The sequence below is a fragment of the Cryptomeria japonica genome, chromosome 5 (genome assembly GCF_030272615.1).
Source record: "Cryptomeria japonica chromosome 5, Sugi_1.0, whole genome shotgun sequence".
In the NCBI taxonomy this organism is placed as follows: Eukaryota; Viridiplantae; Streptophyta; class Pinopsida; order Cupressales; family Cupressaceae; genus Cryptomeria; species Cryptomeria japonica.
The window spans coordinates 132,373,922-132,391,606 of record NC_081409.1 but is presented as its reverse complement, the minus strand read 5'-3'; the positions used below and the strand labels follow the sequence as shown (position 1 = coordinate 132,391,606).

At 37.3% G+C, this 17,685-nt stretch overlaps 2 protein-coding genes across 2 annotated transcripts in view; both read left to right on the top strand.

Annotated features, from left to right (window-relative positions):
• Positions 1–812: 812 nt before the first annotated feature.
• On the top strand, positions 813–3,236 carry LOC131875748 (cytochrome P450 CYP72A219-like). Its single transcript, XM_059220398.1, has 5 exons — positions 813–977; positions 1,204–1,445; positions 1,562–1,943; positions 2,033–2,384; positions 3,103–3,236. Exons 1-5 carry the CDS (start codon positions 813–815, stop codon positions 3,234–3,236), a joined length of 1,275 nt encoding a protein of 424 aa, XP_059076381.1.
• A 6,541-nt stretch (positions 3,237–9,777) lies between these two features.
• The window catches only part of LOC131076648 (cytochrome P450 734A1-like), a 126,761-nt gene continuing 118,853 nt past the window's right edge, over positions 9,778–17,685 (top strand). The window contains exon 1 of the mRNA XM_058013948.2: positions 9,778–9,952. Within this exon, the coding sequence (XP_057869931.1) occupies positions 9,778–9,952 (175 nt within the window). The remainder of the gene's footprint in view (positions 9,953–17,685) is intronic.

Sequence of the window (17,685 nt, the reverse complement as noted above, 5' to 3'; positions counted from 1 at the left end):
TTTTGCCTAACACCACAATTTCCAATTTGGGAATAACAAATGAAAAACAAAGCATCATAGAGAACGTCCAAGCTGAACAAAAATCTCGAGATACTGTTGTTGGCAGTTACGAGCTTACGGGTACTCCCAGAAACATATAACAAGGCATTAGTGTAACTCTACTACAGCCAAGGGAAATAAATCAAAATAATTCATATAAGAAATGCAAGAATCCCGTGCCGGTGCAAGGGATTAAGCCAGCATCTTATGGCTGGAAATAAGGACAAACTAAAATGCTTTTCGTATAATAGATAGATAACTGTGCAAAAGCTCTATCATAAATATCAGGTCAAGATGGTCAGGAGCAACATTGACATTCCTGAAACATTGAAAGATATGAAAATTTCCATGTTTAGTGTTTCTGGAATTGGAATTGCATTATTTTCATTTGGTTGTTTGGTGGTGTTTCTAGTTGCCAAACTTACAATAGCAATATGGTGAAAGCCTCTGCAAATAGCCAAGCATTTTCAGTCCCAAGGCATTACAGGCCCTCCTTACAAGTTACTGCTTGGAAATTCTCTTGAATACAGCAAGTTAACGTATGAGGCCACGACGAAACCTATGAAACTCTCCCATGACATTTTGCCAAGAGTGCAGCCTTAGTGCCCTTACTGGTCCAAAATATATGGTAAGTTTTGTTCAATACGATATGTTTATTCTGTAGGCTAATGATGTTAAGATATATTAATACATTATCTACAATCTAACTACCAGTTTCAACTTTCCTAATTTGGTTGGGTACAATACCAACACTGGTAATTAGTAGATCTGAAATGGCGAAGGAGGTGCTAGGTGATAAGAAAGGAACTTATGGAAAACCAAAATGGAATCCTATGACTAAAGAGCTTCTTGGAGAAGGTCTGGCGGTGCTCAATGGTAATAAATGGGCGCATCACCGGCAGATTATAAATCCATCTTTCCATACGGATAAGCTCAAGGTTCGGTGGGATTCATGTTCTTGTTTGGAAGATAAAACTGGTTGGGACTTTTTCATTTGTACTCGGTAGCGTCTTTTATTCTCAAAGTCGGATTATGTCTAAACAGTTAACTATTTTATATATTCGGTAGAGTCTTTCATACTCAAATTCAAGATATGACCTTTTCCCAACACCAACAAGATTATTAAATATTAATTTATGTGCAATCTTCAAAATATTGGACCAGGATATGGTTTCTTGCATGATCGAGAGCACTACCCGTATGCTGGAGAAATGGGAGAAATTGGTACAAAATAATGAGAAAGAAGTGAACGTGGCTGAGGAATTTAAGGCTTTAACTTCAGACATCATTGCCCGCACAGCATTTGGCAGCAGCTATCTCCAAGGAAAGCATATTTTTGACTTGCTGGCTCAGCAAATATCCTTGGCTTGCCAGGATTATGCTAAATTAATGATTCCTTGCTACAGGTGATTTTAAATATACATGACAATTACTCCAAGCTACTTGCAAGTGGATTTCTTATTTATTAAGAACGAATTAGTAAATGAACATCATACTACGTTTCTTTTTGTTGCTTTTTCAGATTTTTGCCTTTCAAAAGAGACAGAGAACGTTGGAGACTCAACAAAGAAATTCAGAGTGCTTTGAAAGATCTTATTATGAAGCGAGAAAAAGCTGGTACAAAGACCAGTCAAGGCTATGGTAAAGATCTGCTTGGCTCCATGATGAACACAATCCAAGAGCTGAGGAGCTCTGAAATGGATGAAGGCCTGACAACAGAGGAAATCATAGCTGAATGCAGAACTTTTTTCATTGCTGGGCAAGAGACTACATGTAATTACTTAACATATGTCATTGTTGTGTTGGCCATGCATTCTGACTGGCAAGAGAAAGCACGCTCAGAAATACTTGAAATATGTGGAAATTCCCATCCACAATTTGAGACAGTAAACAAACTTAAAACTGTAAGAACTGAAAAACTATTTATAACTTAAACTAAGATACTTTGTTCTATATATTTTTCTAATTGAATTCTCTGTGTTGTGGACTACAGTTAGGAATGATTCTGAACGAGGTGATCCGGCTCTACCCACCAGGTGTTGTCTTTCTTAGAGAAATACATAAGTATACAACACTAGGAGGAATTGCAATTCCTGAAGGCACGCAGCTCCTTATTCCTACGCTGTCACTGAATCAGAATACATCTATGTGGGGAGAGGATGCAAATGAATTTAAGCCTGAGAGGTTTAGTGAGGGAATATGCAACGCTGCTAAGGATGAGTCTACTGCATTTATCCCTTTTGGATATGGACCGAGGGCTTGTGTGGGCAAAAATTATGCTATGCTAGAGACCAAGGTTGCCCTCGCTATGATTTTGCAACGTTTCTCGTTTGTTCTTTCTCCAGGTTATATCCATGCACCCACATCACTTGTGACAATCTTTCCTCAGCATGGAGCTCCAATCATTCTTCATAACTTGCATTGCCATGACAACACTATTTGAAATTACGTAATTTTGTTAAATTATATTGCGAGATGAAAAATGTTGTGCTAAAGTGCTAATAACCTAGGTATAATGTCAATAAAGGTATATCGCATACAATGACATTTGGTCAGAAACGGGCTAGAATATCAGCTCCGCCATGCTTGTAAAATAAAAAATCGTCTAGGGATAATATTTCTAAGTGTTCAATGTTTTTCATTTCGACTTTACATGTTTATTATTATACGAGTTTAAAATTTGCAATTGTGCATTTATATGTATGAAGTGTTTGAACAACCCTATGATTGGGAATTTAGTTGAAAAAAAAAATGACAACAGTAAATATTAATTGATCGAGCTTGTGAGTGTTAGTTTGTTAGCTTTGGACAGCTGTTTTTCCAGATGTAATTAATTAGTAAATAATTGTTTTACTAACTAATTAGTTAGAGTAGGGACAATTATTTGTTAATTAATTGACCATTTTTGGAAGCAACTAGAAACCGATTTTGTTATTGGTTGTTGGGTTGTTTTAATCTCAACCGTTGATTGAGAATCAATCTCGGCCGTTGGTTTATCAACGAGGGTAGCATAAAAGGAGGTCTAGGGGCATTTGGAAAACACATCTTGGAGAGCATTTGCAGTGTTAGCAAATGTGTTTGCAGTAATAGCAAACAGTCTTGCAATGTTAGCAAGAGGCGTAGTGATAGCGTTGGGAGATAGCAGTGGAGGAATATCAGCAGGAGGAATTGGGAGATTGTTGGGGTTCTGCCAGTGAGAGGCAAGGAATTTTGTATCTCTTAATTTGCTGAAGTTTAATATACTTCTCATTTGCAGTACTGGTTTTCCCTTTGGGGTTTTTCCAGGGACAATTTGTCCAAAAATATCGTGTTCACTGTGTTGAGTATTTTATGTGTTTTGTGGAGTTTAGTTGTGTTATTTTTCAATATTTGTTGAGAAGCAAATAATCTATATGATATAGGAGATTAATAATCAGTAACTATAATAGAATTTCCACATGGTATCAGAGCTAAGTTGAGGGTAGAAAAGGTTTACCCTAGGAAGAAAAGAAATTAAAGGTTTATAAAACCTAGTTTGACCTCTTTCGAGTTATTTCTTTTATTTCTTTGAGATGGTCGTAGCTGGTTTGAGAGATCAGGACAGATTGGATGGTGCCTCGAATTTTGGTGTCTGGAAAGCTAGAATTTCTTTATTGTTGGAAGAGAGTGGTATCAAGGAGTATGTTACTAGTGTTGTAGCTGTTCCCTCAGATGCAACACAACTTGTAGCATACAAGAAGGATGATGCCAAGGCAAGGAGGATAATCCTTGATGGTGTCAAGGATCATATTGTTCCACATATCGCAGAGTTAGATACTGCGAAGAAGATGTGGGATGCCATTCTGAATCTGTACCAGAATGCTACCACCAACTGAAAGTTGATTCTCAGAGAAAAGTTGAAGAATACCCAGATGAACAAGGGAGAAGACGTCACAAGTTACCTCACCAGGCTTAGACTTGTCAAGGATGAGTTAGCAGCTATTGGAGATAGTCCGAGTGATGATGAGCTAGTCAGAATAGCCCTAAATGGGTTTACTAAACAATGGGATGTCTTTGTTCAAGTTATCAGTGGACAAGACACCTTACTGAGTTGGGATCGACTTTGGAGTGATTTCACTCAGGAGGAGTTTAGACTTAGTCTTGTCAATGGAGCCAACAACAAGAGTCAGAAAAGTGAGGTGGAACAGGAAAATGTTGCCCTAGCAGGAAAGGGGAAATCGAAGAAGGGGTCTAGCAAAGGATCAAGCTCACAAGGTGAGAAGAAGAAGAAGGACATATCTAAGGTCAAGTGCTTTGGTTGTCATGAGTTTGGCCACTATGTCAGTGATTGCCCACAAAGGAAGAAGAATGAAAATAAGGGCAAGAAGCAGGTAGCAGCTTCAGCAAGTGCAGATGAGCTCTTTAGTAGATTGGAAGATGAGTTTGCACTCATAGCTTGTATGGTTAGCCAACCTCACAGAGTGTTTGGTATATAAACAGTGGGGCATCATTTCATATGACAGGAGTAAGAGGGTACTTCTCTAGTTATAAGGAGGAGAACACCAGTATCTAGATTTCTATGGGAAACTTGTCCAAGCTCAACTCAGTTGGCAAAGGGACTGTTTAGTTTCAGAGGGAGAATGGAAAGGTAATTTCCCTTCATGATGTGTTGCATGTGCCAAGCTTAGGTATGAATTTGGTTTCTGTATCTGTCCTTCGGGATAAAGGGTATAATATTCTCTTTAGAGGGATGCATGTTTTGATTAAGCATAAAGATTGGAAATCACCTATATCTATTGGAGTTAGGAGCAGACGCCTTTATAGGCTGCAGTTTGACACTCCTAAGGCACTCATGAGCAACAGTAATCCTAGAGATCTTGGAGTGCTATGGCATAGGAGGATGGGCCATATACATCATGGAGCACTTAAATTGCTTCGTGAGACAGTGACAAGTGTTCCTAAGGTGAGCACAGAGCATGATGACATATGTAAAGGATGTGTGTTGGGGAAGTTTGCAAACGCATCTTTTCCAAAGAGTGACACTAGATCCAAGGGTGTTCTTGATTTAGTATATTCAGATATATGTGGACCTATGTCAACGAAATCTCTCAGAGGATATGAGTACTATGTTACTTTTATTGATGATTTCTCCAAGAAGACCTGGATATACTTATTGAAGACCAAGGATGAGGTTTTCAGTCGCTTCCAAGAATTCAAGGCTCTTGTGGAGAACTCGAAAGGAAAGAAGATTAAGGTTCTTCGGTCAGATAATGGAGGCGAGTACAAAGGGAATGAATTCCAGGAGTTTTGTACCAAGGAAGGAATCAAGAGAGAGTGGACTGTTCCTTACAATCCACAGCAGAATGGAGTTGCTGAGAGGAAGAACCGATTTATATCGGAGGTAGCAAGGGCTATGCTACATGACCAGGATATGCCCCACTACTTATGGGCAGAGGCATGTAGTACAGCAGTGTACATAAAGAATAGGGTTCCACATAAGGTACTAGGTAAGATGACACCAGAAAAGGCTTTCACAGGAAAGAAGCTAGATGTCAGTCACTTTAGGATATTTGGAAGTTTGGCATATTGCCATGTTCCAGGTGATACACATACCAAGTTAGATCAGACTGCAGAGAGGGGGTACTTTGTGGGGTACAGTGAAACCTCAAAGGCATATCAAATATTCATTCTAGGGACCAAGTGGATTATTGTTCGACATGATGTCAAGTTCATGGAGGACAAGGCATTTAGAAGGTCTAGAGATTTGCCAGCAGATGATCAGAGTGAACAGTCAACTGAAGCTCCAAGAATCACTCAATCAAGTCAAGGGCAGCAAAGCTCAAGTATAGTTACCAGTACTAGCAATGGCTCAGGTGGAGAGTGTTCACAGATTATAGAGCATCAGGTGCAAGAAGAGATGCATCAAAAGGACATGGAGGTTGATATTTCATCCTCTATAGTTGGTAGCAGGAATCGTGAGATTCAACAAAGAGATACTCAGGAGTTAGTGGGAGCTCCTAGGAGGAGTACAAGAGAAAGGAGACAACCAGCCAAGTTCAATGACTATGTGGCATTAGTTAGTTAGTTGGTAGATAGTGAGCCTTCTAGTTATCAGGAGGTTGCACAACATCAAGTGTGGTGAGATGCGATGGTTGAGGAATATACCTCAATAATGCAAAATGATGTGTGGGAGGTAGTGCCTAGACCAACAAATAGGGCAGTGGTTGGATCACGTTGGATCTATAAGATCAAGCATGGTGCAGATGGTAGCATCGAGAAATACAAGGCAAGGTTTGTGGACAAAGGGTTCTCTCAGAAGGAGGGAATAGACTATGAGGAGACATTTGCTCCAGTGGCTAGGTGTACTTCTATACCAGCCGTGATCTCACTTTTAGCGCAGATGGGATGGCAGATCCATCAAATGGATATCAAGACAACATTCCTTAATGGAGAATTGAAAGAGGAGGTATACATAGAACAACCAGAAGGCTTTGTAGCACATATAAAGGTATGAGCGCATTGATAGTTACTTGCAGGAAATGGGCTTCGTGAAGAGTGAGGCGGATGCTAATCTCTACTACTTGGTAGTTGGGGGTGAGATACTCATTCTTGTTCTATATGTGGATGACTTGTTTTTAACAGGTTCATTGGGGCTCATAGAGAGTGCAAGAGGGACCTTGCAACAGAGTTCGAGATGAAGGATTTGGGACTTATGCACTACTTTCTGGGCATGGAAGTATGGCAGACAGCTAGAGAGATTTTCCTTGGACAAGGGAAATATTGCTTTGAAATCTTGAAGAGATTCAGGATGGAGGATTGTAAAGCCATGTCTACACCCATGATCACAAATTGGAGGAAGGTAGACACATCCAAGGAGATGGATGTAGATCCCACCTTATACAGGCAATTGATTGGTTCTCTCATGTATTTGGTCAACACTAGGCCAAATATAGCTTTTGCAGTCAACACTCTTAGTTAGTTCATGGTAGAGCCAAAGAGAGTACATTGGATAGCGGCAAAGCATGTGCTGCATTATTTGCGAGGTACAATCGAGTATGGGATTAGATATTCTCGAAGTGAAGGAATTAGGTTGATGGGCTATACTAATGCAGATTGGGCAGGTAGTACAACGGACAAGAGAAGCACTTCAGGGTATTGTTTCAGTTTGGGATTAGGGGTTGTCTCTTGGTTCAGTAGGAAGCATAAGTCTGTGGCTCTGAGTTCTGCAGAGTCAGAATACATAGCAGCTAGCATGGTGACATGTGAAGCTATATGGCTTTGAAAGTTGCTAGTAGCCTTGTTTGGTCAGAAGGTTGAAACTATGGTGATACATTGCGACAATCAGAGTTGCATCAAGTTGACTAAGAATCCAGTGTTTCATGATAGGTCGAAACATATTGACATCAGGTATCACTTCATCAGGGATTGTGTACAGCGAGGGATTGTTCAACTACAATTTATACCTACAGATCAGAAGGTAGCAGACATTCTAACAAAGGCATTGGGGAAGGCAAAATTCATCTTCTTCAAAGAGAAGTTGGGTGTCATGCAGAATAGCTTCCTCGCTAAGAGGGAGTGTTAGTTTGTTAGCTTTGGACAGCTATTTTTCCAGATGTGATTAATTAGTAAATAATTGTTTTACTAACTAATTAGTTAGAGTAGGGACAATTATTTGTTAATTAATTGACCACTTTTGGAAGCAACTAGAAACCGATTTTGTTATTGGTTGTTGGGTTGTTTTAATCTCAACCGTTGATTGAGAATCAATCTCGGCCATTGGTGTATCAACGAGGGTAGTATAAAAGGAGGTCTAGGGGCACTTGGAAAACACATCTTGGAGAGCATTTGCAGTGTTAGCAAATGTGTTTGCAGTAATAGCAAATAGTCTTGTAGTGTTAGCAAGAGGCACAGTGATAGCGTTGGGAGATAGCAGTGGAGGAATATCAGTAGGAGGAATTGGGAGATTGTCGGGGTTCTACCAGTGAGAGGCAAGGAATTTTGTATCTCTTAATTTGCTGAAGTTTAATATATTTCTCATTTGCAGTACTGGTTTTCCCTTTGGGGTTTTTCTAGGGACAATTTGTCTGAAAATATCGTGTTCACTGTGTTGAGTATTTTATGTGTTTTGTGGAGTTCTAGTTGTGTTATTTTTCAATATTTGTTGAGAAGCAAATAATCTGTATGATATAGGAGATTAATAATCAGTAACTACAATCGAATTTCCACAGTGAGTGCCAAAGAAAGAGCAAACTCAACCCTAACTGCATGCCCTATGTGATTTCTTTTGATTGTGTCTACTGTAGTTGCCGAACTCGTTGCTTCGTGATGAGATTTAGGAAAGCTTCCAAACTAAGAAGGCATAGAGTGAAACACTCTAAAGCTTAGTTTTTGATGTAGAAAAATAGAGACTGTAGCCTTAAATATTAAGGAGAGGGAGTTGAATGATCATTTGATTATAGAGACTGCATTCAACTCAATGTGACAGAATGGTGAAAATACTAGAATTAGAATTTGTGCTCTCAGATGATGGTATGGATTTTATTGCTAATTATCAACTGTTGGAACAGTTATTGCATGAGTCCTCATCGAGTCAATACCTTCTCAAGACTCTTGTTGGGGATTTTTGGGATCTTGATCGCCCCAACTTGTTCCTACATGCAGCAGTAGTTTGAAGTGGATTAATTTCTAGTAGGTAAGTTTAAATTTGAATTTTTAAGTAAATTTTTCAAATGGATAACAAGATGTTGACGTACGTGGACTTTTAGCTCTACATGTTTAATCTCCCTTGCTTTATTTTGTTCATCCACTCCAACCATTACATTTATTTCTTCTTCCCCTATCTTCTTCTACACTCTTCGATGAATCTAGATTGTTATGTTTTTTGTCGCGGTTTCTGGAAGCTTCTCCCTTAGTTGTAGGTAGAGCTTTGTTTTGAAAGGGAATGCAATATAAATACTCTGTTTCTTGAACAAGGCATGAATGCTCTATTCTCATGAATGTATAATAAAAAAAGAGCACTAGTAGCTCTGTTTTGAAAAGGGCACTAATATAAACTGTCATTTGTTTTGATATTCTTTTGTTTGTTGTTGTCATGTTTCACTGCTCCCTCACAAATTGGTATCAGAGCTCGGTTCGTAATTTTGAAGAGCATAAAAAATCAATTGTGTCTAGGGAGAAAGGGTAGATCAGGGTAGTGTCGAGGATACAGTGAGATACTGCTGCCTACGTCGAATGTGAATAAGCCTATAAATTTGGTCAAGAAGCACCCAAAGTGAAGATTGTGCCAGCGAATAAGTTCTCCACGTGAATCTAAGAAGATCCCCTAGTCAAGAGTTGCATCCATAATCTAAGAAGATCCCCTAGTCAAGAGTTGCAGCCAGTATTGGAGAGAAAGATCCTTGTGTGAAGAAAAGCTTGTAGGAAGTCAATAAGGCATATGGCAAAGAAGACTGCGTATCTAGGAAAAAGATGTTTGTTATTGGAGAAAATCCCAAGCTTGTCCTTTGTGATCTAATTTGCTAGTGTAGAACCTGGTGAAGTTGTTGTCCAAGTCAAAGTGATCTGAAAAGTGTTGTTAATCAGAAAGAGATAGCTGATTGGTAGAAAATTTGGAGACATAGTGAGCAAAGGGAAAAATTTATTTAAAAAAAATCATGGTAGGAACAAGTGGAAGTATTTCACAACTCCTGATTCTAATTTTAAATGGCAAAAACTATGATTTTTGGAGCATAAAAATGAGAACCCTGTTTTGCTCCCTCGATGTTTGGGACTTGGTTGAAAATGGGTTCTCTAAATCAGCAGATCAACTATCGGGCTCTTCCACAAGCTGAGAAGTATTTGTTGAAAGAAAATAAGAAGGAGGATGCCAAAGCATTGTTTTTCATTCAACAGGCAATGGAGGAATCATATTTTCCAAAAGTAGCAGCCGTCACAAGAGGAAAGCAAGCATGGGAAGGTTTGCAAACAGCATACCAAGGCATAGACAAGGTGAAACAAATAAAATTACAAATTCTTAGAAGGGATTTCAAAAAATTGCAAATGAAAGATTTAGACTCAATAGATTCATTCTTCATTCATGTCATGGCAATAGTAAATCAGATTAGATCATATCGAGAAATCATTGGGGATCAAAAAATTGTATCTAGAAAATACTTAGAAGCTTACCTACAAAGTTTGATACCATTTGGTAGATTAAGAGGGAGATCAAATCACAACTAAGGCAAAGCATGTGTTACACTAAGAGGAGGAGGAGAAAATACACAATTTGAAAGTAGAAGACTATCATCGAGCCCACATGCTCATTCTACACCAACAAGAGGAAGGGTTCTCATAGCCACCATCAAGGAGAAAGGTATGATAAATCCTGTTACACAGTTCAGATAATTAGAAGAGAACTGAGAGGGGAAGGGGGGGTGAATCAGTTGTCACAGATTACTGGAAGCATTAGCAATTTAAACTTTAATATCGGAACCCAAAACAATAATATGGGAATAGAAGTTAATCCAATTAAGCATAAACAATAATCACAGAATTAAAGCCATCCACACAACACCAAGATTTGTATGTGAAAAACCTGGCAAAGGGAAAAACCATGGTGGGAAGCCTACCCACAGTCAGATAATACTTCTATAGTAAGTATGTGAATTACAATGAAGGGGCCTACACTTACAGGAAGGCCAACAGCCTAGAGCACACTGCTCACCACAAAAAGAGCCTCACTGACTACATATAAATCTAGACTACAATCCGGAGAAGTGTTGAACTGCAAAACATGGTGTCTCATCTGCCTGAGTACAGTTTCGATTAAGCTCAATACTGAAGGTCTAAATCCTCTTACACAAACCCAACTCAATCTCCAATGATCAACCAACTACTCTGCCTGAGTGATATTACATTATTTGCACATTACATTCCTTGACCATGACCTCTTACAATAACCATGATGATCTACAATGAGATCTTACTTCTTATTTATACAACCCCTTGACCATAAACAATCAAGTCAACCACCAGACAATAAACCAATTATATAATTACAAACCATATTGGTCTTAGACCAAAACAAATAATTTCCACACATAAGACATCTCGGAAATACAACAATAGGTCCTATCCACACGTTACATTAATGTCAGTCCATAACCTAGATCAACCAGGACCAAGTATAGGTCCATATGCTTCAATAATGATCTCCAAATGCCAAGTCTCGAATATGATCACCAACAACATCCTAAAATTCCATCAGAAGCTGCACCAACACTAATCATGCAATGCATCAAAGATATCCACCAAAAGCTTTGTCGGTGAAACCCTTGTCAGAACTAGAAACCAATCTTCGAAAATACTAGATAGCATCCAATCACCAGACCGAAACCAACTGACCAAATATGAGTATGAGTATCATGAACAAGTCAATTCCATGACCAGATTATATCGGAGTCAACCGGATCTTGTTAAATCCAAGTTAACCAAAGACTACTCAACCTACCAGGACTTGAAGGGTGTCGGTAAAGCATCCAAATAGCTAGTGTTGACATCAATGACAAAACATCAATGCAACATAGTCAATTCCGCCAAATGGCCAACAATCTCCCCCTTTGGCATTGATGACAACACTAGATGTGAAAAGCATCTAAGTACCCAAAAATTGCCAAACAAGTCTCCCCCTATGGAAGATAACCAACAATCTCCTGCATATAGCTCTGAATATCAATATCTCTCCACCTATGAATAATATTTCTCCCCCTTTGATATTTAATTTTTCACATCACTATCTCTCTCCCTTTGACATCAATGTCAAAAATCTGACCAAAATATCAAAGTAAAAGCATAAGCTTCTAAAACTCAAAGATGACTACTCCCCCTGAGCAGTAGCATCCCACATCAGTGCCAGAATGAATAGTATCTCTAATAATGCATATCAGACTAATGCCAAACTGCATCAATCAAGTCTTTATCGAAGGGGCAAAACCCCCAATCTGTCTCTCAGGTACTCAAATGATTCCTTGGATAAAGGTTTAGTAAAAATATTTGCAATCTGTTCTTTAGTGTTCACATAAACTAGTTTAACTTCATTTGTTTCCACCTTCTCCTTCATAAATTTATACTTGATAAATATGTGCTTTGTCTTAGAATGAAATACCAGATTCTTTGATATATCAATAGAAGCAAAGATATCATAGTGAATAACTATCGATGCATCACAATTCACCTTTATATCATTCAACATTTTCTTCATCCATAAAAACTTGTGTACAATTAGTAGCAACAATAACATACTCAACTTTAGCAGTAGATAAAGAAGTACATGACTGTTTCTTGCTGATTCATGAAACCAATTTTTTCCAAGAAAGAAAGCTCCACTGAAAGTACTTTTACGGTCATCAACATCTCTAGCCCAATCGGCATTTGTATATGCAAATAAAGTAAAGTTATCATTCTTAAGGTACCATAAGCCATATTCTGATGAACCTTGCAAGTATCTAAAAATCCTTTTCACTGCCATCTCATGATTTTCTCTAGGATCACTCTGAAATATTGAAATAATACAAACACCATTCATAATGTCAGGCCTAGTCTGAGTCAAATAAAGTAGATGTCCAATCATAGATTTTTATCTTGTAGGATTTATCGGTGCAAAAACATCTTTCCTTGTCAATTTCTCACTTGTAACCGTAGGTGTACTTACCAGTTTAGAATCTCCCATACCAAATTTCTTCAACAATTCCTTAGCATATTTAGTTTGACAGATAAAAATACCTTTGTCATTCTGATTAATTTGCAAACCTAAGAAAAATTTCATCTCACCAATCATAGACATCTCAAATTCTTTCTCCATATTCTTAAAAACTTCTATGCATAACTTATCTTCACCTCCAAAAATAATATCATCAACAAATACTTCAACAATCAACATATCATCATTGGTGATTTAATAATATAAATTACTGTCAGCACTGCCCTTAGTGAAACCAAGTTTCAAAAGATATTTATCCAACCTTGCATACCAATCTCTAGGTGATTGTTTCAATCCATATAAAGTTTTCCTTAACCTGCAAACCATATCAGTATCATTTGATAGTGAAAAAACATCAACTTTCTCAATATAAACTTCCTCATTAAGATCCCCATTCAAGAATGCACATTTAACAACCATCTAATAAACCTTGTAGTTTTTATAAGAAGCATAGGCAAGAAATAATCTTATAGCTTCAATCCTAGCTACCAATGCAAAATTTTCTCCATAATCAATTCCTTCCTTCTGAGAATATCTTTTACAAAACAATCTAGCCTTATTCCTTATAACTTTACCATCCTCATTGAATTTATTTGTATAAACCCATTTACTTCCAATGGCCCACTTTTATTTTTAGGTCAGGGAACCAAAGTCCATGTGTTATTTTTCTCAATCCGATCTAATTCTTCTTCCATAGCTTTTAACCAAAATTCATCTTTACACGCCTCAATTAGATACTAGTTCAACTTGTGAAATTGAACATACCTCATTAGTTGTCAGTCTTCTTATTGTCATTACTTCATTGCTCTTAAACCCAATGATTTGATCTTAATATTGATTCAATCTCACATACCTAGGAGTCTTTTGACTCTCTATTCCTCTTCCTTATTCTTCAGTTACTGTAGAATTCTCTGATGTTGCCGGAGTAACTGGTTCAACCCTTTGTTCTGATAAAGGTTCTACCGGTTCAGATATAATCATTTCGACCATCAGTTCCTTCTCATTAATTATGATTTAACTTTTGCTTAGCGCATTTACTTTGACATTAACACTCTCCACAATTCTCTGCAATCTCTTTTTATAATGTCTATATGCTTTGCTTTCATTAGAATAACCAAGAAATATACCTTCATCACTTCTAGGATCAAATTTCCCAATAGTACCATCTCTCCTTATATAACATTTACTACCAAAAATTCTAAAATACTTAACTGTAGGTGTATTGCCAAACCATAATTCATAAGGTGTCTTACTGGTTTCTCCTTTGATATGTACTCTATTGAATGTGTAAACCGTTGTACTAACTGCTTCTCTCTAGTAGATATGAGGTATATTTTCTTCCATCATCATTGTTCTAGCAGTATCCAAGATAGTTCTATTTTTACTTTCCACAACTCCATTCTGCTGAGGTGTCCGAGGAGCAAAAAATTGTCTTCTTATACCATGCTTGTCACAAAATTTATTAAACTCATCGGATGTGAATTCTCCACCATGATATGATCTCAAATATTTAATCTTCAATCCTATCTCAGTTTCCACTTTAGCTTTAAAGAATTTAAACTTTTCAAATGCTTTAGATTTTTCTCTCAAAAAAGTAACCCACATCATTCTAGAATAATCATCAATGATTAGCATGAAATATCTATCACCATGAAAAATTTTAACTCTAGAAGGGCCACACAAATCAGTATGAATAAGATCAAGAAAAACATTTGATTTATCTTGTATACTCCTAAAAGAGGTTCTGACCTGTTTACCCATTTGACATTCTTTACATATCGGATTATAGGGCTTCATAATTTTAGGTATATCTCCAACAGCCTTAGTTGAACTGATCTTCATAATGCAATCAAAATTCACATGACACGGCCTTTTATGCCATAACCAACTCTCATCAATCTGTGTAATCAAACATGTCTTCTCATTGGAGTTCAAATAAAATATGTTACCTTTAATCTATGTATCGGTTGCAATCTCCAAGCCAGATCTGTTAATGATTTTGCATTTTCCATCCTTGAACTGTAATTGAAATCCCTTATCTACCAATTGTCTTACAATCAAAAGATTATGCTTCAAAGCTTCAACATAATAAAATTTTCAATAATGTTCTTAGCATCCAATGATATAGATCATTTTCCTTTAATCATACATGTCTTGTCATCTCCAAATCTAACTACTTCACCATCAAATTCTTGCAAAGACGGAAACTTCCCTTTATCTCCAGTCATATGATGTGAACAACCGCTGTCAATTACCCATTCATCGTTATCCTTAATTTTAGTAGAAAGTGCCTTCTCCTCAGGTACATTCTCTTCCAGTACCAGATCATCTTCCTTGATAGCCAAGAATACCCATTCCTTCCCATTTCTGGATCCACTAGCAGAGTCTTTTATCGATTCATCATCTGAATCAGTAATGTCTTCCTCATTCTCTATGTAGCATGATTTATCTTTGTTTTTCTTGAATCTATACTTGTTCTGATATTCAGGGTTAGGCTTAAATGATCTTTTAACTCTTTCTTGAAATCTTGAATTCCTTTCAAGATATCTAGATGCAAAATGACCAATCTTATTACATGCAAAACATTTAAAAGGTGCTTTTCCTTCATACTTACTTCCTATCGGTTCTTTCTTTACTCTTCTAGCAAATAGTGCTTCAAGTTGCTCAAAGTCATCATCTTCTCTCTTCATATTTTCTAGTTATTTTGCATATAGAGCTTTCCAGTCTTGCTTACCGATTGTAGATGTAGATGCATGAAAAGCAGGTTTAGTCTTCATAGCTCCAGAAGGTCCAAATTCCTCAAGCTCAAAAGAAGATAGTTTCCCATCCAAATTATCTTTGTTGATAGATGTATTAGCCATTGTTCTCAATTTGTTAATAGAAGTAGCCTTCATTTTGTAAGTTGGTGGTAGGGCTCTCAAGACTTTATAAATAATTTTATCTTTGCTCTGAGGTCCACCACAACATTGAATTCCCATAACAATCTCATTTACCCTTTCCATGAATGCAGTAATAATTTCATCTTCTTTCATCTTCAAGTTTCTATATCTCACCCGGTAACCATCAATTTTAGCAATCTTCACTATAGGGTCACCTTCATTAAGAGTCTGCAACTTATCCCATACAACCTTTCCAGATAATTTGTCTATTAATCCCATTATTTTCTGATCAGAAAGTGCACACAAGAGGCCTTCTCTTGCTCTACAATCATTCTCAAGCTCCTTGTCTAGGTTTGTTGGAGGAGGATTGTCAGATCCTAGATTATAGGGTGTGACACCATTCTATGTGATCTCCCAAATCTCCTTTCCAAGACATCTCAAATTAGCCTCCATTCGAATCTTCCATACTATATAATTTATTCCTTCAAGCCTCAGTATATCCCTTTCAAAGATAGTTGCAGAAGAACTAGATTTACTTGAACTATTAGTCACCATAGAATCTTCCTCAAGCAGTTAAACTTTTTGCAGAGAGGACCAAAGCTCTAATACCAATTATTAGATAGTTCAGATAACTGGAAGACAACTAAGGGGGGGGGGGGGTTGAATCAGTTGTCACAGATTACCAGAAGCATTAGCAATTTAAACTTTAATACTATAACCTAAAACAATAATACCGGAATAGAAGTTAATCCAATTAAGCATAAATAATAATCATAGAATAAAATTCATCCACACAACACCAAGATTTGTACATGGAAAACCTGGTAAAGGGAAAAACCATGGTGGGAAGCCTACCCACAGTCAGATAATACTTTTGAAATAAGTATGTGAATTACAATGAAGGGGCCTTCACTTGTAGGAAGGCCAACAACCTAGAGCACACTGCTCATCACAAAATGAGCCTCACTGACTATATATAAATCCAAACTACAATTTGGACAAGTGTTGAACTATAAAAGATAGCATCTCCTATGCCTGAGTATAGTTCCGATTAAGCTCAATACCAGAGGACTAAATCCTCTTACACAAACCCAATTCGATCTCCAATGATCGACCAACTCCTTTGCCTAAGTGATATTACATTATTTTCAAATTACATTCCTTGACCACGACCTCTTACAGTAAACATGATGATATGCAATGAGATCTCACATCTTATTTATACAAAACCTCAACCATAAACAATCAAGTCGGCCACCAGACAATAAACCAATTACATAATTACAAACCATTTTGGCCTTAGATCAAAACAAATAATATCAACACATAAGACATCTCAAAAATACAACAATAGGTCCTATCCACACATTACATTAATGTCAGCCCATAACCTAGATCAATCGGGACTAAGTATAGGTCCATACACTTCAACAATGATCTCTGAATGCCAAGTCTCAAACATGATCATAAACAGGATCCTGAAACTCCATCAGAAGTTGCACCAACACCAATTATGCAATGCATAAAAGATCTCAACCAAAAGCTTTGCCACTGAAACCCTTGCCGGAACCAAAAACCAATCTTCTAAGTAAGCAGGATAGCATCCAATCACCAGACCGAAACCAACTGACCAAATATGAGTATGAGTATCATGAACAAGCCAATTCCATCACTAGATTATACCGAAGTCAACTAGATCATGGTGGATCCAAGTTAACCAAAGACTACTCAACCTACCAGGACCAGAAGGGTGTCGGTAAAGCATCGAAATAGCTAGTGTTGACATCAATGACAAAACATCAATGCAACACATAGTCAATTCCACCAAATGGCCAACAAATCCAACATCCAATGTCATTATTTCAATAAATTTGCACATTTTGCATCAAAATGTAAGAAAAAATAATATGACATGAATAAGAAAATGGTACACTTTACAAATGAAAACCAACCCAACACTAGTGAACAAAACACTATATTGATAACATGCAATGTAGCACAAGAGAGATCCAAAGAAGTATGGTTCCTAGATAGTGGTTTATTAATCACATGAGTGGGAGTAAGGAAATGTTT

Excerpts from the sequence above, each read along its gene's own strand:
- LOC131875748 (XM_059220398.1), top strand. The coding sequence starts at position 813 with ATGGCGAAGGAGGTGCTAGGTGATAAGAAAGGAACTTATGGAAAACCA. Across the intron at positions 1,944-2,032 it reads CAGTAAACAAACTTAAAACT|TTAGGAATGATTCTGAACGA; the intron begins GTAAGAACTGAA and ends TGTGGACTACAG. Across the intron at positions 2,385-3,102 it reads CTCGTTTGTTCTTTCTCCAG|TGTTAGCAAATGTGTTTGCA; the intron begins GTTATATCCATG and ends GAGCATTTGCAG.